Raw genomic sequence first — 17,420 nt, 5'->3', positions numbered from 1 at the left:
TTTACAGAAGTGGTTGACAGCTGGCACAGGATGACAAACATTTATGTTAATCTTCGTGTGCCTACTGAGAACAGCCCCCGGCAGTGACTGGGAGAGCACTAGTTAGCACGGCCAAAAGCACACAAGTTGACAGTCTAATAGTATAGAAGAGTTTAATAGTATAGGCAACTGATTTTGTGCATAGCAATGCTCTCAAATGCCACAATTAACACAGCCAAAGAGAGCAGAACAATTCAAGGGACTTATTAAAAAGTTACTCTGAAGATTAACTCCTTTGTGGGGATTCTTGGTCTGTCCCTCACTTTCCTTTTAGGCTTTAGACATCTTTCTTCAAAGGGAAAGAAAATATAGTACTGACTCAACTGTAATGCTATGTAATTCTGAAACTAAATGTTCAGATCTAGCCAACAGGATCTAATGTATTAGACCTGTTCTGCAGCAGGTTTCCTACCTCTCTTTACCTTTTGGAATAAAGGCAATTTTTATACATTGCTTTTTTATTGCTTTTAAGTGTTTTTTTTAAATCTATATTCTCTCACTTCTTAAAAAGTAAGATGCTCAAAGTGTTATAACTGCTGCTTTCAGACAGAAGATCTGATGGTACAGGACACTTTACTGCAGCTGCCATGTTGAAAATCTCCTGTAGACTGAAGAGGGAGCAGAACAGTTAAACTCTAATCTTTTGCCTAAACTACCCTGGTTTTGATTGAGTCTACACAGTTATATAAAAAAGCCATAAACTCTCAGGAGAACAATGATTATGTACAATTTGAAAACAACAGTTTAAAGAAGCAGCTTATCCTGTTATATTTTGTAGCCCAGATGCTATACAGAAAAATAAAATAAATACCCAACTTGAACACAGACTGCTGGCAAAGCCTCTAAGTGTATGGAGCGGAACTGAAGATACACAAAAGAACATGTCAAATAATGTAAATATTAGTTGGTTTTTTTTTTTTAAGACAATTCAATTTTATTCTCAATTTTGTCTTCCTCCAGCACTTAAAGAAGAAAATACCATTTCTAAAAGCAATTTGTTTATATTCCTAAAAAATACTTAATCTTTACCCAGAATCAGGCAATGTATTTTTTAAGCAGCAGGTAATTTTTGCATCTTTTTTATATCTTCATTACTCAGAATGAATTAAATTATGTTTATGATCAACGAGGAACCAGAAAAAACTAACCCTTTTGCAACACTTCTCAAAAAAGAACACATTCAATTACTAAATATCAGTAACAGGCAAAAAGTACACAGCATCAGCATGTTTTAAATGGTGACATGCTTATAATATTTTTCTATTGTTCAAATCTATAGAACCTCATCTGCTTCTCACAGCTGAAGCCTCTGAACTGTTACCCAGGCTTCAACGCTTATTTTGTCACTTTACTTTTAATTAAAACTACGAAATTAGGCAGTGGAGTTCCATGAACTCAACAGGCCTGTCTGTTAAGTAACCTCAGAAAAGGAAGCCTGGCTGGTTTTGCCTATCTGATGTTGCTAATGAAAAGCAGCAGCAGCAGCCTTATGTAGCTTTAGAAACTCCCCCACATCTTTTTCATGGCATCACATCTACTTTACCTATCAACTTTTAAGAGAAGTTGCTTTTATTCTATTTGAATAGCACCTCAGACCACAAAAAAAAAAAAAAAAAAGACATGACAAGAAAAATGTCATATCACTCACCTGCCCTTTTAGAACAAGAAAATTCCTCTTCCTCGTTGGGCTTAAAAGCATCTGTTAGAGAATGTGAATAAACTCGAATCCAGCAGCAAGCCAATATACTGTACTGCTTCCCTGTGCATGTCACTGTTTAATGCTTTTCAGCTGTCATTATAGCAACCAGCTAAGTCACTCAGGGTAAAATTACAGGTGAGAATTTCCTCTTCCCTTACAAATCAAATTGCTCCACTGAATTGAATGCAAAACAGAAAATCTGGCAACAGGAAACTTTGTTTATTATCTGGTTTGTAAATCTAAAGCAATTTTAATGTAATAACTTTTTTTTTAGTATTCTAAAGTTCATATAAATGCTTCAGAAAATTGCACTACCACTGGTTTTCAGATATTAAGGTTAAAACATAGCAAGAATAAGCATATTGCATATATACAGATCAACCAAATAATACCAATGTTCTAAAGGGAATACTGAAATCAAAATCATAATTTACTTCAAAAGAATGAAAGAAACCAAACAGTGATCTCACCAAAGTGACAAACAAATTCAAGTCCATAGAAGCAGGGCAAAAGGCAGCAACCCCCACTCATCCCAGTACAAAGCAATATTAATTTGGTGTTTTATACTGATAATTGAAAAAGTTACAGGAAAGGTAAAGACACCAGACTGAATGCAATGATTGCATAACATAGCTGAGGGAAAATGGACTAAATAGAACAAGGTCATCAAGGATTTCTTCAACAAGTCATTTTTCTTTAATGTTCCAGAACTATCTACTAAGTTATTGACATAGAACAAAAACCAGTCCTCATTAAAATGATTTTTTTTTTTAGAACAGCAGTAAAGCTTTTAGCTGAATTCTCTCTACAGGTAGAAACCTAAGGTTGTATCACTCATTTTGTAGACTAACATGAATACATATTGGTCCCAGCCCTGAGCTGACACTATGACAAAGCCTAAGGGTTATCACAAAGTAAGATTAAGCTAACAACAATGCAATATTATAGCATGTATATAATACTGTCTGATCGTCCAAACAGCCAACACCACCCTATTTACTTATCCCTAATCTCTAGCAACCAATAAGTTACTAGAATAAGTAAGATTGCCTAGTGAAAGAAAACTCAAAATACTTTATCGCATTAAGAACAAAGTTTTCCAAAGTCTATTTACAAATTGGTCACTGAACACTTCTGTGCAAAGTAAAATCTGTAACTTTAAAAAAAATATATCTGTAGGTATTAGATGCAATAGATTTCACTGAAAAATAAAAACACACCTTGGTGCTCAGTCTTACCTCAGCCCATTTAAGAATACAAGTCATGCAGAAGGTATGACTGCAGTTCTCAGGAAACCCAATCTCTTGCTCTAGAAGGCAGTTCAGACAGATGGGGCATGTGTTGCCATCATACAATAACGTAGAACAGGAACAGCTTTCCTCGTTTTCTTCACCTGGTATTATTAACAGTGACACTCAGAAGTTTTGACAGTTTTTGAAACAAAGTCCTTCTAGATTTGAATAATAGAGAAGTAAGAATTCTTTCAAATAGTCTTCTGGCCAGCTTCTTGGCTGCATTAGACCTGAAAACTTGAATTCAACTTGCTTGTAACTACAGGAAAGTGTGTTTCAGATGAAGAAAGCTAAGCAACTTATTTCATAGACTACTGTACCAGTCTTTGCCATCAAAACAAAGTTAATTACAGGGATATTTCAATAAAGCAAGTATCACAGTGTTTCCTCTTGGTTATGTAGTCATTTAGACATAATTCTCCAGCGCTCTTCCTCCTTGCATGTTTCTTCTCTCTCCATGACTTAAATTACACCAGCATATTCTATATTATCTTATATACATATGGTCTACCTTTACTTCAGCATTTCTGTCAGAGTTATCTTAATCTGAATATCTTCAAATATTTACCTAATCATGTACATTAAATAAAAAATGCTCCTGATTTTGTTAGAGTTGGAAAGTGTTTTCAGAATAAAAAAAAAGTATGAACTCTTCTTCAAGGAATTTTACTCTGAATAATCATTTTCTCTGAATAGCAATTGCTATCAACATTTTGTTTTGCTACTAGAAGCTAACAAGTAACAACAAGAGAAGAGGCAGGAAATTATTTGGGGACCGCACAGGCCAATGCCAAATATTATGAGAGAGTGGTTATATTTACACAACTTCTTTCAAAACAAGCAGCATACTAATTGAGAGAGCAAATGAAAAAAATCAGACCTTCACAGCTTCAACCTGAATAATATGCTTCAATCTTTTCACACACACAAACTTTACCTTCCATGCCTTCATGTGTCTGATCCTCAGTATCTTGAATACATTGCTTTCTGTTCTTCATCTTACAAAATGTAGTCTGGAAAACACAGAAACAGTTCATTTAGATTGCAACTTGAAATTAAAAAAAATTAAGAATATTCTCCATTGTAGAGTAGAAATACATGGTATTAGAAGTTAAGAGATTGTTTACAATTTATAAGCATCATTATTGCTGTCTAGCAACTGATGTTTCCAATTTCAAAATTTGCTTTTGTTCAACAGATGAGACATTTTTGCAGTGTTTTAAGACTACCACTGGTGCTTTTATTTTTAAAAATGCAACATATTGCTAAGTTTCCATGCAAATGACCCCATGCAACACTGCAGTAACTAACACCTGCAAACTGCTCTATGCAAATATTTGAAGCAACAAACTTTAAACACTCTAGCACCAGAAGAATTGGTTGTTTTACAAACCAAGAATCACTGTAGTAATGGCAAGTGAGAAAAATGAATGCAGCTTATATTTGTATGACAAAAGCAAGAAGGAAATAGTTCAAACTATTTGCACTCAGTAAAACATGTAGAGAAATTTGTATCAAACAAGGGACAGGTCACAAGCACAGGAGCAGTGCAGTATCATGAATGGGGATGCGCTTTTTAACTGCTCTGTGAAAGAGAGCACAGATGAAGTACATCCAGTGATCCACATCACAAAAGTTAAAAGAATTTGACCCTACCTAAGAAATAGAAAGTATATCTTCTTTGGAAGCTTACTTAATACATGTAGAATGAAACACACTTGAAAAAAGAATACCAAGGTCTGAATCTCCTGCATTTCAAAACTCCTGTAGTCACAGCAGAGATAGTATGTACACCTAAAGCTCCAACCCCAGCCCCAGAGGGAACAACAGCTTTCTTCAAAACTATATGAAGCTTTAAAAATTATTAGAATTTAAAAGGACAAAAGGAAACTTCAGAAGACACTGAAGAAATCAGAGATTACCAATGTCTGCTACTTAAGCATTCAAACCTGAAGCAAACCAGCTGAGGTTCGACACCCCTTTGCTAGACAAAGCAGCAGGACAGAGCTGAAACTGCCACAATTGGGTTCCTCAACTAAACTTCCTCCTATTTCGCTCAGAAACTACAATAATTTTCCTTTACCACCACGACATCCAGAAGAGGGAGACAGAATTTGCTACCCCAAGCTTTTCTTCTGATCAAGTCTTTATTGCTTGATCATGGCAGCAGAAGTGTTTTAATGATCATTTTTTTATACTAATAAAAGCAACTCTGCTGCACATTCCCATCACATATACTTCTTGTTTCCTTAGTCAACCAAAGAAATCAGGACTCCAATCTGTGAGTCTCAAAACACAGGCAGTTTGCTAAAGAAATGGTCAAAACCGTGAAACTAATTAGAAATCTGCAGTTAGAATTCAAACTGGCTTCAATACTCCCATTAGAAATCACTTGATTCCCCAAAGGGAACATGGCAATCAATCCCACTGAGGGTAGGGGAAAGTGAAGGGACAAGGAAAGAAAAGCCTAGCTTTAAGGGATTTCCCTCCTACACTGCTATCACATTTTTATATCTAAAATTATTTCAAAAGATATCATCAATACACGGTATCAACTGTAGGCTGGTTACCAGCACTAATACTAACACTGACCAAATTGCAGTCAATGCTGTAAGCTATAGGCAAGTTCTGTTGGCAAAACAACCACTGTCCAGATCTCCACCTTTTGCAAGCTAAGCAAAAGGAAACCCAACCCAAGTCAAGCTGCTCCCTTAAAATTTAATGTCTTCAACAAGTAAAATCTGCGTGAAATTAGGACAGGTAAGACCACGAAAACCACATTTGAATTTAGGAGATTGTGTTCTGTTGCTTTTGCTCTGATTTGCACAAGTGGCTTTGGCCCCAGAAAGTGTAAATCATGCAATAAGTAGTGTGCAGTATAGATGATTTTATACACAAAATATAAGAACATCCTCTCTTCATCACATCATTCAAACATCACCTCAGTGGTGCTTTACAGAAGCCGAAAATTCCACAAGCTGTACTCAAACATGTTTCAACCCTAGAAGTCCCAGGACACCTTATATCTGAGTCAGTTTCAAGACAAGATCAAGAATTCTGCTCTCTGCATACATCCACAGAAAATTATTTAAATAGACACAATCTAGATACCAAATTAAGGAGTAGCTTTTGAGTTTGCACTTATTATAACAGAGGTCAGGAATTCACTAAAACAGATTGCAGAAACAGTACACAGAAGCTCTTCAAATTTGTTTTTCCCCAGACAAAGTAACCTTTTACTCCATTGTACTCTTTCTAGACACAGACATCCCATAAATTCTGACACACTTATAATTAGAAAAACAGAAATCCTAAAATTCTGACAGAATATCAGTAACCCAAGACATGCAGCAACCAAAAACATTTATGTGGTGTTACCCCATTCTTCTCACAAGCCTATTATTTAAACAGATACGGAGTGCTGCTAATGCATTTCACAGATCACTTTGCACAGCACTTCACCAGTTTGACATTGCATTTTGCACAACACAGCAGAGAAATTTAATATTACTGAAATTTTTATAAATAAAGTAAAAGATATAATCAAAATTTACACACTATTTAACAAATTAACTTTGAAAAGACTGTTTTCTCCATTATTTTAAAAGGGGCATCACAGGCATTAGAATAGCAGAAGAGTTAACACTGGACTGTTACTACATTTATATGATTAAAAGCAGAGTTAGTAAAAGAGAACATGGTCGTTTAGAAAGAGTAAACAGCATAAAAAATAGAATACTTATTTTTCCAAAAATGTGATAAGACAGCAACAAACACTATACTATGTTTATGCCTTTGACACTGTCTCCCACAGCACACTCCTGGAAAAGCTGCAGCCCATGGCTTGGACAGGAGCGCTCTGTGCTGGGTTAGGAATGGGCTGGATGGCTGGGCCCAGACAGGGGTGGTGAACGGTGCTGCATCCACAGCTGGGGCCAGTCACCAGGGGTGTCCCTCAGGGGTCTGTGCTGGGGCCAGTTCTGTTCAATATCTTTACTGATGACACGGATGAGGGGATTGAGTCTTTCATTAGTAAATTTTAAGATGACACTAAGCTGGGAGCATGTGTTGATCTGTTGGAAAGTAGGAGGGCTCTGCAGAGAGACCTGCAATGGTTGGATGGATGGGCAGAGTCCAGTAAGATGCAGTTTAATAAGTGCAAGTGCCGAGTCCTGCATTTTGGCCACAGTAACCCTCTGCAATGCTCTGGGCTGGGGATGGTGTGGCTGGACAGTGCCCAGGCAGAAAGGGACCTGGGGGTACTGGTGACAGCCGACTGAACATGAGCCAGCAGTGTGGCCCGGGGGCCAAGAAGGCCAGTGGCATCCTGGCCTGGATCAGGAATAGTGTGGCCAGCAGGAGCAGGGAGGTCATTCTCCCCTGTACTCAGCACTGGTGAGGCCACACCTCGAGTGCTGTGTCCAGTTCTGGCCCCTCAGTTTGGGAAGGACGTTGAGACGCTCGAGCGCGTCCAGAGAAGGCAACGAGGCTGGTGAGGGGCTGGGAACACAAACCCTGTGAGGAATGGCTGAGGGAGCTGGGGGTGTTCAGCCTGGAGAAAAGGAGACTCAAAGGTGACCTTATCTCTCTATAACTCCCTGAAAGGCGGCTGTAGTCAGCTGGGGGTTGGTCTCTTTCACCAGACAGCAACTGACAGAACCAGAGGACAAAGTCTCAAGCTGTGTCAAGGGAAATATAGGTTGGATATTAGGAAGAAGTATTTTACAGAAAGGGTGATAAGGTACTGGAATGGCCTGCCCTGGGAGGTGGCGGAGTCACCATCCCTGGATGTGTTAAAACAAAGACTGGATGTGGCACTCAGCGCCATGGTTTAGTTGAGGTGTTAGTGCATGGTTTGAACTTGATGATCATGAATGTCTCTTTCAACCTAATGATTCTGTGAATTCTGTGCTGACAAAAAAAAAACCCCAAAAAACAAAACAAGACAAAAAAAAAACCCCAAAACCAAAAAACCAACCAAAAAAACCCCAAAAAACAAAAAAAAACCCAACAAAAGCCCAACCAAAAAACCCACCAAGAAACCGCACCCCTCTCCAAACTCTAGAGAATCCTTCCTAAGAATGCCTAAAGACAGCATAACATTACAGCAAAGACAGTATTTTTCTGGTGCTTATACATTCTCAATGGAATTACTTTCTAAGAGAAATATCTTACTTTGTTTCATATTTGACATAAAGACAAGGGTATTCTAGTATATTAAACTGAGAACAGTGATCAGAAACACTAGCACAGGTACACAACACTACCTCATTTCCCTGCTCCCTTAAATGTTTACGTTTCTAGGCTATTCTTCCAAGGAAATGAAATTCCTGTTCTTGTTTTCATGGAATGCATCTGCCAACAAAAGTTCTTCAAGAGAGTTGACTGTAGATTGTGGTAACAGATTTGTCCCTCTCCATCTGAGGAACTCAGCTTCATGAAGAATTTAAACAACTCCATAAAGCAGACTAAGTACCATGCACACATTAAACTATTTCCTATATCACAAAAGTACAACTGTGATTCACACAAACTACTTCATACAACTCACAACCTAAAAATACAGATGTATTTCAACACTAATTCATTGTGCATGTGGAAAGAAAAGACTTGTTCTGTTCAAAGTCATGCCTCTTAATTTATCAATGAATCTATTATATTATAAGCTTAAATAGACATAGAAAAAGCATTGGATTAAAAAAATTACAGAAGCCTAGTTATAAGTGACACATGAAATTAGCACATGCCTCCTTTTTGCCTAACTACAAGACAAAGTCTTTACAAGCATTCTTTATACCCTGTAAATATAATGCAACAACTAAATACACTCTTCCTCCACCACACTAACAGTCTAGAGACTCATCTACACACAAGTACCCCAGTTCAGCTGGAAAGGGGGATGGAAATCAAGAACACACGCAATGAAGTCTCCAGTGAGAAAGGTATCTTGGACATCATTTTGCAGTTACTCATTTCTGCAACAGATTTAACTCAAGAAACATTTGTAATCAAACTTTCAGCTTTTTAGATACATGTTGCATTAATACTCAAGTAGCATTTACTTAGACTGTTCTGTTACTATTAAAAATATTTTACTTTAAAAAGGATTTGGGGGACTCTTAGTTGTATTTTGATTTTTTAATAACTCAAGAAACAATAAGTTTCAATTATGAAACAACAGTCAGACATATATTTAGTACACAGAATTTATTTGCTTAATTAACAAGAATAACACCCTTTAGTCCCATCAAATTCTTGGGCAGTAGTAGGAAGGACTCTGTTTCTCCCTATTAATTTTCATGGTCATTAAGAAACCTGGGAAAGATGTTTAAGCCACTCCCTCAGCAAGTATGTTTTTAAAGAAAACAAACCTCAACAACTAGTCACATTCACAAAACCAGATTTTTGTTGGTAGTGGTTTTTGTTATTGTAGTTTTAGTAGTTAATGACAGAACATGCATCCTCTGAAGTTCCTCATACGGGCTCATCCTAATCTCTGGACCACTACTGGGAACACGTCCAGCTGCTGAAGAAAAATTTTAAACATTTTGCCAGAACTTTTGTGCTGTCTAAGACATGGGCTGAGAAAATACTTATAATTTCCAAGGGCAGTTGAACATTTGAAAAGCTTTTGACCTACTTGTATCACTATGTCTAACATAACACATACACCAAAAAACACAATAGGAAAAAAACCACATTACTGGGTATTTGTCTAAGTACATCAAGAACCTTCATGGTTGTTTTATCTTTTATTTGGAAAAACATCTGATTTGTCAGAAGAGCCTGGAAGGCAGACTTGCTTCAAGTGACAATTGAGTAATGTGGTTTGCTCTTCAATAAATGAGGGCTACATTGAGAATCTGGAAGCACTTATCCTGGATTTTCTCCTTTGTGTAAAATCTCTTGATCCAGCACATTAGTGAGAATAGAACCTACAGTGGCACTCAAAAGCGAGCTTTTAAAGAGGATCTTTACTCTTTGTAAGCTCAAATTGCACCTTGTCTGCATTCCCAAATCAAATCCAATAGAACCAACAAAGACGAAGAGAAAGAAAGACCAGCGCTATGCCTTGGGAAATAAAGAGAGAAATCTTTTTCTATAGGTGGTTTAAGCCTATTCATGTAGATCCAGTGTCTTGGAAAGAATCACTGCTACTCAAGCAAGGAGATACTGCTGATTTTAAGACTCTTTCCAGACCCTCTAAGGATGCAATTACCCAAGACAGCTGACAGCTTGCTGCCACCCAAAGAAGCAGCTATGTTTCTCACCACTAGTGATGGTGAGCAGACTCACTAAGAGCCATAGGGGTCCAAAGACATTGTAAGTGACAGAATGAGGGAGGGAAGACATAAAAAGGCATTGCCCCTTTTGACAGTGGTAAGGTGCAAAAAAAGTTTGACTGTTGTCAAACTGCACCCCCTTCAAGGACACAGCAATACCTAGCTAGATTCAGCTGCCAGGTCCATGAAAATGCAAGGTAAAGTCACAGGAGAAAACTACCAAAGCCAAATGGCTAGAACTATACCATACTAAACAGTACACGGCTGCCTGTTGCTCTTCTCTCTCCCTACACAAAAAAAAACCAAAAAAGCCACCCCCACCCAAAGCAAGACAGTGGATATTATCCTCATTTTTTCCACCATCTAGCAAGATACTGATGTGTATACCTCAATTACAGATGCTGTGGCTACAGCTATGTCCCTACTAGAATCCATGTGTTCATTTTTTGTGGCCCAATCAACAACAACACGAACAGCAGCTGCAAACACTTACTCATGTCCAGTCAGCACTGGACAGGACAACACCATAAACTGCCTCCTAAACAGGGAAGGCAGGCACAACTCCATCAAAACATGCTTGAGAACTGCTGTAGTGACTCAGATGCCGTGACTATCCCTCAGTAACCTAACCGACCATCCAGAAAATCAAGAGTTTTAAGAAAGAACCTTACAGTGGACACACACACACAAACACACACACACACACAAGGTAATCACCTTCCTATATATAATGCTTATCAACTGTCTCAAAAACCTGCAGTACAGATCTTGTTAAATCAGTGGAATAGGCAGTGCTCCTCAAAGAAGTTTAACAAAACAATACCTGCAAGACTTAAGCAAAAAATAAGAGTAGTAAGAAAAATGCCATTTAATAAGACCTCACATATTTGAGATATTTTATAAACTGTGGGGGACACGATGTCTTTTACAGAATGTTGGGTATTGAAGAGCTGCTACAAATCAGATTGAACTCTAGAGCTTTGCAAGCAAAACACTTCTGTTTACTGGACAGTGTAAAAAGGTAGAATGGATAGCAGAAGTTTAGGATCTCTCCTGAACTCATTTTAAAGGTGATAATAAACTGTGGAGAAATCTGCTGAAGTACACAAGTCAATGTACATCAACTATCTCACAAGATTTTCAGTATCTGGCAGCAGCAGTGAGGTTAGCTCATAAGACCATGTGACATTACATGTCAAAGTATAACTATGTGGCACCTCTATAATATCAGTGTGTTTCAGGGTGACCACTGACAACCAAGATGGCCCTGTGTTTAGGTAAATTCAATTTGCAGACAAAAAAACTAGATAAAGCTAAACTTGCCAGTCAGCAAGTAACAGAATAAAAACAAAAAAAGGCACTTGGGGGAGTTAGTTGTCACAATGCAGCTTCATTTGATTCAAAGTATACGGTCCCAGCTGATCAATCTAACCTGTAATATAAAATTATGCTTGTGTCGCATCTGGTTCTTTAGTGACACTTCTCAAGTCTGTGAGAAAACCCTTTCCCATTCTGCTAGATGACAAATTATGTTACTCAAGCCTCTGTCAGCTCTTGACAATGCAAAAGCAGTGAGGACAAAGCTGTGCAGTGTCCCTACATGCTAAACTAAGGCAATCTTGCAGGGTAGCTCCTCAGTAAGTCTGCACTGATAACACTGCTTCCCAAAGATGTTTTGAATTATATAAGTCAATTCCAGACCTAATCTTTACAGAAGTGCACAGCTGGGCTCATAATAGCCATAAGGAGGAAACATTCATTGGAGCTGTAGTTAAGTCCCTTTGGAAAAAACAGCTTCTTTTATACAGAAGACAGGATGAATAAAACCTAAAGACTGATACAAGGTGATGAAATATGCATTCACAGAAACTAAAAGCCCACCTTATTTTTCTTTCCAAGCCAGTATTTTGAACAGAAGGCAATGCGCACTGTGCTGCTGTCTCTCCTGCACGTGCACATGGATGATAAGACTCTCAACAGAAGAAGCACTACACCACAACAACCCCTGTAGGAAGAACATGTGTTTGCCACTGGCTAAGTCACATCATTTCATATCCTGAAAACAAAACACTGAAATACTGTAGTAATTACCATAATACAAAAAAATATGAAAGAAAAAATAGTGTATATAACACACTCTCAAAAAATCTAGAATTCAGCACTTTGGCGTTTCTTCTAAGTAGTCTGTGACTAAACTGGGTGAAACTGAAATTTACAAATAACAGGAACTCATTAGGCATTAGGTACTATTTTCAAAGTCCACATGGTTCAAGCAACTAAATCCAATCAGCTTAAACTCAGGACCTTGCCTTCTGCTGTTCAGGCTCCTTAGTCACATGCATACTTTTGCAGCTGGAAGGGATAGCATTACATACCAAAGTCAGCAAAAATGGCTCTGCCATTTCCAAGAACAGGGTTGTTTTTTTAATGTACTTTTTTCTAGCCACTTGGAAGCACTAGTATTTTCATGCTTTCCACCAAAGTGCAGATATTTGGCAGTGGGTCACGGAGAGTAAGAACATGATTTCCGCACACACAACCCTTCCAAATACAGCCATGTCACAGATTTGGGGGGAAAAAAGTTTGTGTTTAGTCAGTAAACATTTGGTAGTCGTTGCATTTAATTTTTTCCCCCCATAATCTTGTTCTGTGCTTAGCATACACAAATAATTTTAAGTTCCTATCCCACTGCTACACAGCACATACAACATTCCCACAAGATGAATGAGCATACTTCAGCCACTGCTATGGCAACACAGCAGGACTTGTTGCAGTCATGTCTCTGATGCTAAAGAAACTGGAAAGACCATCTTTATTTTTCTTAATACCATCCTAATCATACCCAAATAGCCAGACTCAAACATCAGGGATGCAGGAGATGAACCAAAAGACCTTGCAAAGACAGAAGCAGAGAATGAAACTTTTTAAGAGGGGAAGGAAAAATGATGGGCAAAACTGATGGAGTAAGACTGAGCTCAAATGAAAAGCTCAGGGGCAGCAGCAAGAAGTATATTTAAGATGTAAAAAGTAATGGGGCAACAGAATGAGAGTGGTAGGTGATTAGAGAAGCATCTTGAGCTGTAGACAAAAAGGACAAATGCAGCAAAGGAAGAAACAGAACGCAATTGTCCAACTACAGACTACCACTATTTTTTCTTTTACCTAAACCACAGCACTCCTATTTTTTAGCTTCTGCATGTTGAACCCCTGCAAAATGAAGGACATTCTCTTAACAAAATGTATGTAATGCACAGGCTTCCCTATAACTTTATGGTTTAACTTTCATGGGAAATAAAAAGGACTACAGAAGACTGCATAGAACAATAGACACAGCCTTGATAAAAATACCCTGAACTTGAGTCCTCTATTAAAAGCATGCTGTTCTTTCATTTGAAACATCAAATCAAGGGTTTAGACTTGTATCATGTTTATGACATGTTCACAATTTAAAAAATTGCATTTCTGCAAAAAAAAAATCAGATTACAAGTAAAATATACAGACACTGAGTCAAAAACAAACAAAAGACAGGAAATAACATACCCATTTAAAAGCATATGTTGCCTCTCTGAGGTATACACTTAAAAAAACCCACACTGGATGAAAGCTATGGGGTCAAAAATACAGTCCTCGAGCTCCTTCTTGCTTGGAACAACAGCATTTCATAAGCTCAGGTCAAAGACCTACACTAACCTCTTACAAAACCTGAACAAAAAGAAATGCTGTATTTGTGGAAAAAGAGAGCTTGTGAAGGATTTATGACTACTATAATAATTTTAAGGGTAATTGTGTTTTGTACAAAATCTCCTACAATATCTGTAGAATAACAATGCATTGAATGCCATTTCAGACGTAGTAGATAGATGGGGAGTAAGCAGTTTCAGTTACCGCTGATTTTGTTTTCACAGCCCTTACTCAGCAATAACTTTCAAGACAGCTAAAATAAAGTTAGAAAACCCCAGCCAGGAACAGAAGACAGGTTTGAAAGAAAAGGTCCTTCTTAACATGAACAGCAATGCAAAGAAAGGTAACAAACTACTAATGCAAGATGGCAACCTCAGATCTGAGCTGGAAAATACAACCTGAACTCCATCACCTTTCCCTCCAATTTGTGAAGCGAGTCTAATAGATAGTCATGCTAATCACCTTTTTGGCTTCACCATATATATGGCATCAAGAAATTATCTACAACACAACAGTATTTTACTGTGAATTCTTAAGTGACCAACATAGGCTTTATTATAATTGTTATTCTATGCCATTGCAAAAAGAACTTAAGCTTTCCAAAGAAGTTCCACACAACCAGGAACTCCACTGTCATTCAGAGTTTCTTGCCAGAATAAGAACCACAAAATAATCACTGGAACCCGCTAACTTATCCAAGACTTGCATAAGATACCTTTCTTTCTTCTAATGAAATCGCATCTTAAAAATCACAATTGCATAGCTTTAGAGAGAAGAATATATTTTACTTTCATTGTTACAGTTATCTTTATTTGGTAACATCTCTAAACCAAAACTCCAATGAGCTCAAAGTAGCCCTAACAGATTGATTTTCTCCAGCTGTTTCATAGGACTTACTTTTTGTTACACCCATCTATCCACAATGGTCACTACCTCTTAACTAACAACTGACAAACTAAGAACGTTTTAAAAAAGCAAAACTGCATATAGAAAGTGCTTATTGAGTAGCTATATGGAAAGCATAGGAGAATTTCATTGCCCCTCCTATGTCCAGAACTGCTGAAGTTATTCACTCTGAATAGCGAGCAGGCCAATTAAGAGCACATGCCTACCTTCAGATTCTACCTTAACATCCAGATTTTTAATATCAGTTCAACTCATTTTCATGTAAGTGTCTTCTCTCCATCTCTCCTGTGGCATATCAAGAAAAGCACAACTTTTCACTGCTCCAGTTTTGGCCTGTGTTGCTATCTAAAGATATGGACAGAGATGAAGACTTCTATCAGACACTGATCACATGGACTTTCACATTCTTTATTACTGCTGGCAGTCTAACAAAAGCCAGGTAGCAAGAAACAACAAGGGTTAACTCAATTGACATTTCCAAGCAATTTTGTACTAGCTTGAAAAAGTTTCAAATACCACTAAATGCATCACTCAGGTTTACTCATAAATAGTACCTGCCAAGGCAGATCATGGTTAAGCAGTACTTTCCCCAGTACTAACCATCGCATTTTAAAGTGAGTTCACCATTCCTTAAACTACAAAACACATTAAGAGAGACATAATTAGTGTCTTTTAGAAAAGGTGATCAGATACTGCAATTTATTAGGCTTTAGAAAACAGCTACTGGAAAATATTTCTACTTCCCAATTCTCTCTACATATTCTTTTATTCACACACACACACATCTATATTTATATATATATATGCACATGCAAAATCTGAAAATCTTAGTAAGTTAAGAAGAAATACCACCAATCACAGAACCATAAAATTAAAATGTTACTTTTTCATTTTTGCTATGGCAGAATATTTTTGAGTTCAAATTCCAATTCTGTGTTCTCACGGAGGAAAAAAAGAAAGAACAATATTACTGTTTCATCAAAATAAATTTGTGAGACAGCATAACTTGCTAATGAAAAATAAATAAGTGAAAATATTCAACCTAGCAAAACATACACAAATATAAAACATAGATGTACAACGCCTATACAGGTGTGTGTGTGTGTATGTATTTGTTTCCTGAATAAATTAAATGCATATTTTGATCGTCCTTCGTGAAGTCAGTTAACAATTTCCCAAGTTTAGAAGCGACAACTTCCACATTTATATTGGATTTGTTTCTCCAACTGCAAGTCTTTAGGAAACTTGATGCACAGCAATAAAAGGACATAGGAAAGTTAAACCTTTCAAGAAGAGGCAGCTTCCTCTTTTCTATTTTTTTTTTTAGTGTCATGATTTGACACTGGCTAAACGCCAAGCACCCACAAAAACTATACACTCATTCTCTTCTGCTATAGTTGAGAAGAGGAAGGGGAAAGAAAAACTGAAGAGCTCGTAGATTGAGATAAGGATTAGGAGAAAACACTAAAGGGCAAAATAGGCTTAATCAGTATAAAGAAAATTTATTACCAGAATTAAAAGAGAATATTGGGAACTAAGATAAACCTCTAGAACACCTTGTTTCTCCCTCCAGTCCCTCCTTCCTTCCCACCAACAGCACAGAGACAAAACATGAGAGTCTTTAGTCAGTTTGTTATTTGTTTAAAAAAATCTTCAGTTTGATTAGGGAAAGGAGTTTGTTTTTTTCTGCTGTGCCACGGGGTGCTCCTCACAGGAGACAGTTCTCTGTGAACTTTTCTAGTGTGGTTTTAATTTTCACGAGTAGCAGTCCTGCCCGACCTGCTACAATGTGAGTTCCTCCCACAACTGTTTTTTGTGGGTTATGAGTTCATGGGGGGCAGTCTTTTGAGGATGAGCTGCTCTACTTTGGAAGCAAGGGTCCTTTCTCTATCTCTCTGTTTGAGTTCCCCATTAGATCACAGCCTTTCAGCATCTACTTGCTCCAGCATGAGCATCTTTTCCCATGGGCTGCAAGCGGACCTCTACATCCCTCCATGCACCTAATGAACGACAGGGAAAGTTTGTTGTATTATAGTCCTCACCACAGCTTGTAGAAAAATCTCAGCTCCAATATCCGGAGCACCTTCTCCTCCCACTCCCTCCTTTTACAGACCTTAGTGTCTCCATTGTGCTCTCCTCATGTGTCTTCACCTTTTCCTTTTCTCTGACTCAGGAGAGAATTGTTATTTGTAGGTTCGTTTGCTCTCAAGTTCTACCAATTCAAAAGTTCTTACAGGATTTTGTAGTGCTGAAAGGTTGATCTCATCTGGGGTCCACATCAGGGAATTGCTCATCATGCCCCTTGCTGTCAGCCATGTGGTCCCCTCCAGCACTGCACGGGCAGCACTGGCCGCTGGCTCTGTTCAGTGCCTCTTTTCATGAGGGGCACCAAAAAAGGAGAAGCTGCTGCCACCCCTGCCCTTCTGCCTGCAGCATGGCTGGTTAAAAGTGGCCAAGCAAGCACAGCTCACCGCAGACCATGCCCAGGTAGCCCCGGCCGCACGGGTGCTCGCCCCGGC

The 17,420-nt window shown here is 38.0% G+C and overlaps 1 protein-coding gene across 1 annotated transcript in view; it reads right to left on the bottom strand.

Annotated features, from left to right (window-relative positions):
• Positions 1-17,420, bottom strand: part of SCAF11 (SR-related CTD associated factor 11) — a 49,998-nt gene that overhangs the window by 29,586 nt on the left and 2,992 nt on the right. The window contains exons 2-3 of the mRNA XM_014312386.2: positions 3,968-4,043; positions 2,977-3,131 (exon numbers count right to left, since the gene is read on the bottom strand). Of these exons, the coding sequence (XP_014167861.1) occupies positions 2,977-3,131; positions 3,968-4,028 (216 nt within the window). The 5' untranslated portion in view covers positions 4,029-4,043. The remainder of the gene's footprint in view (positions 1-2,976; positions 3,132-3,967; positions 4,044-17,420) is intronic.

This window comes from Geospiza fortis, unplaced genomic scaffold, assembly GCF_000277835.1.
Source record: "Geospiza fortis unplaced genomic scaffold, GeoFor_1.0 scaffold166, whole genome shotgun sequence".
Classification (NCBI taxonomy): domain Eukaryota; kingdom Metazoa; phylum Chordata; class Aves; order Passeriformes; family Thraupidae; genus Geospiza; species Geospiza fortis.
Note: the sequence above shows the minus strand (reverse complement) of the source record. Positions and strands in the feature narration are given on the sequence as shown.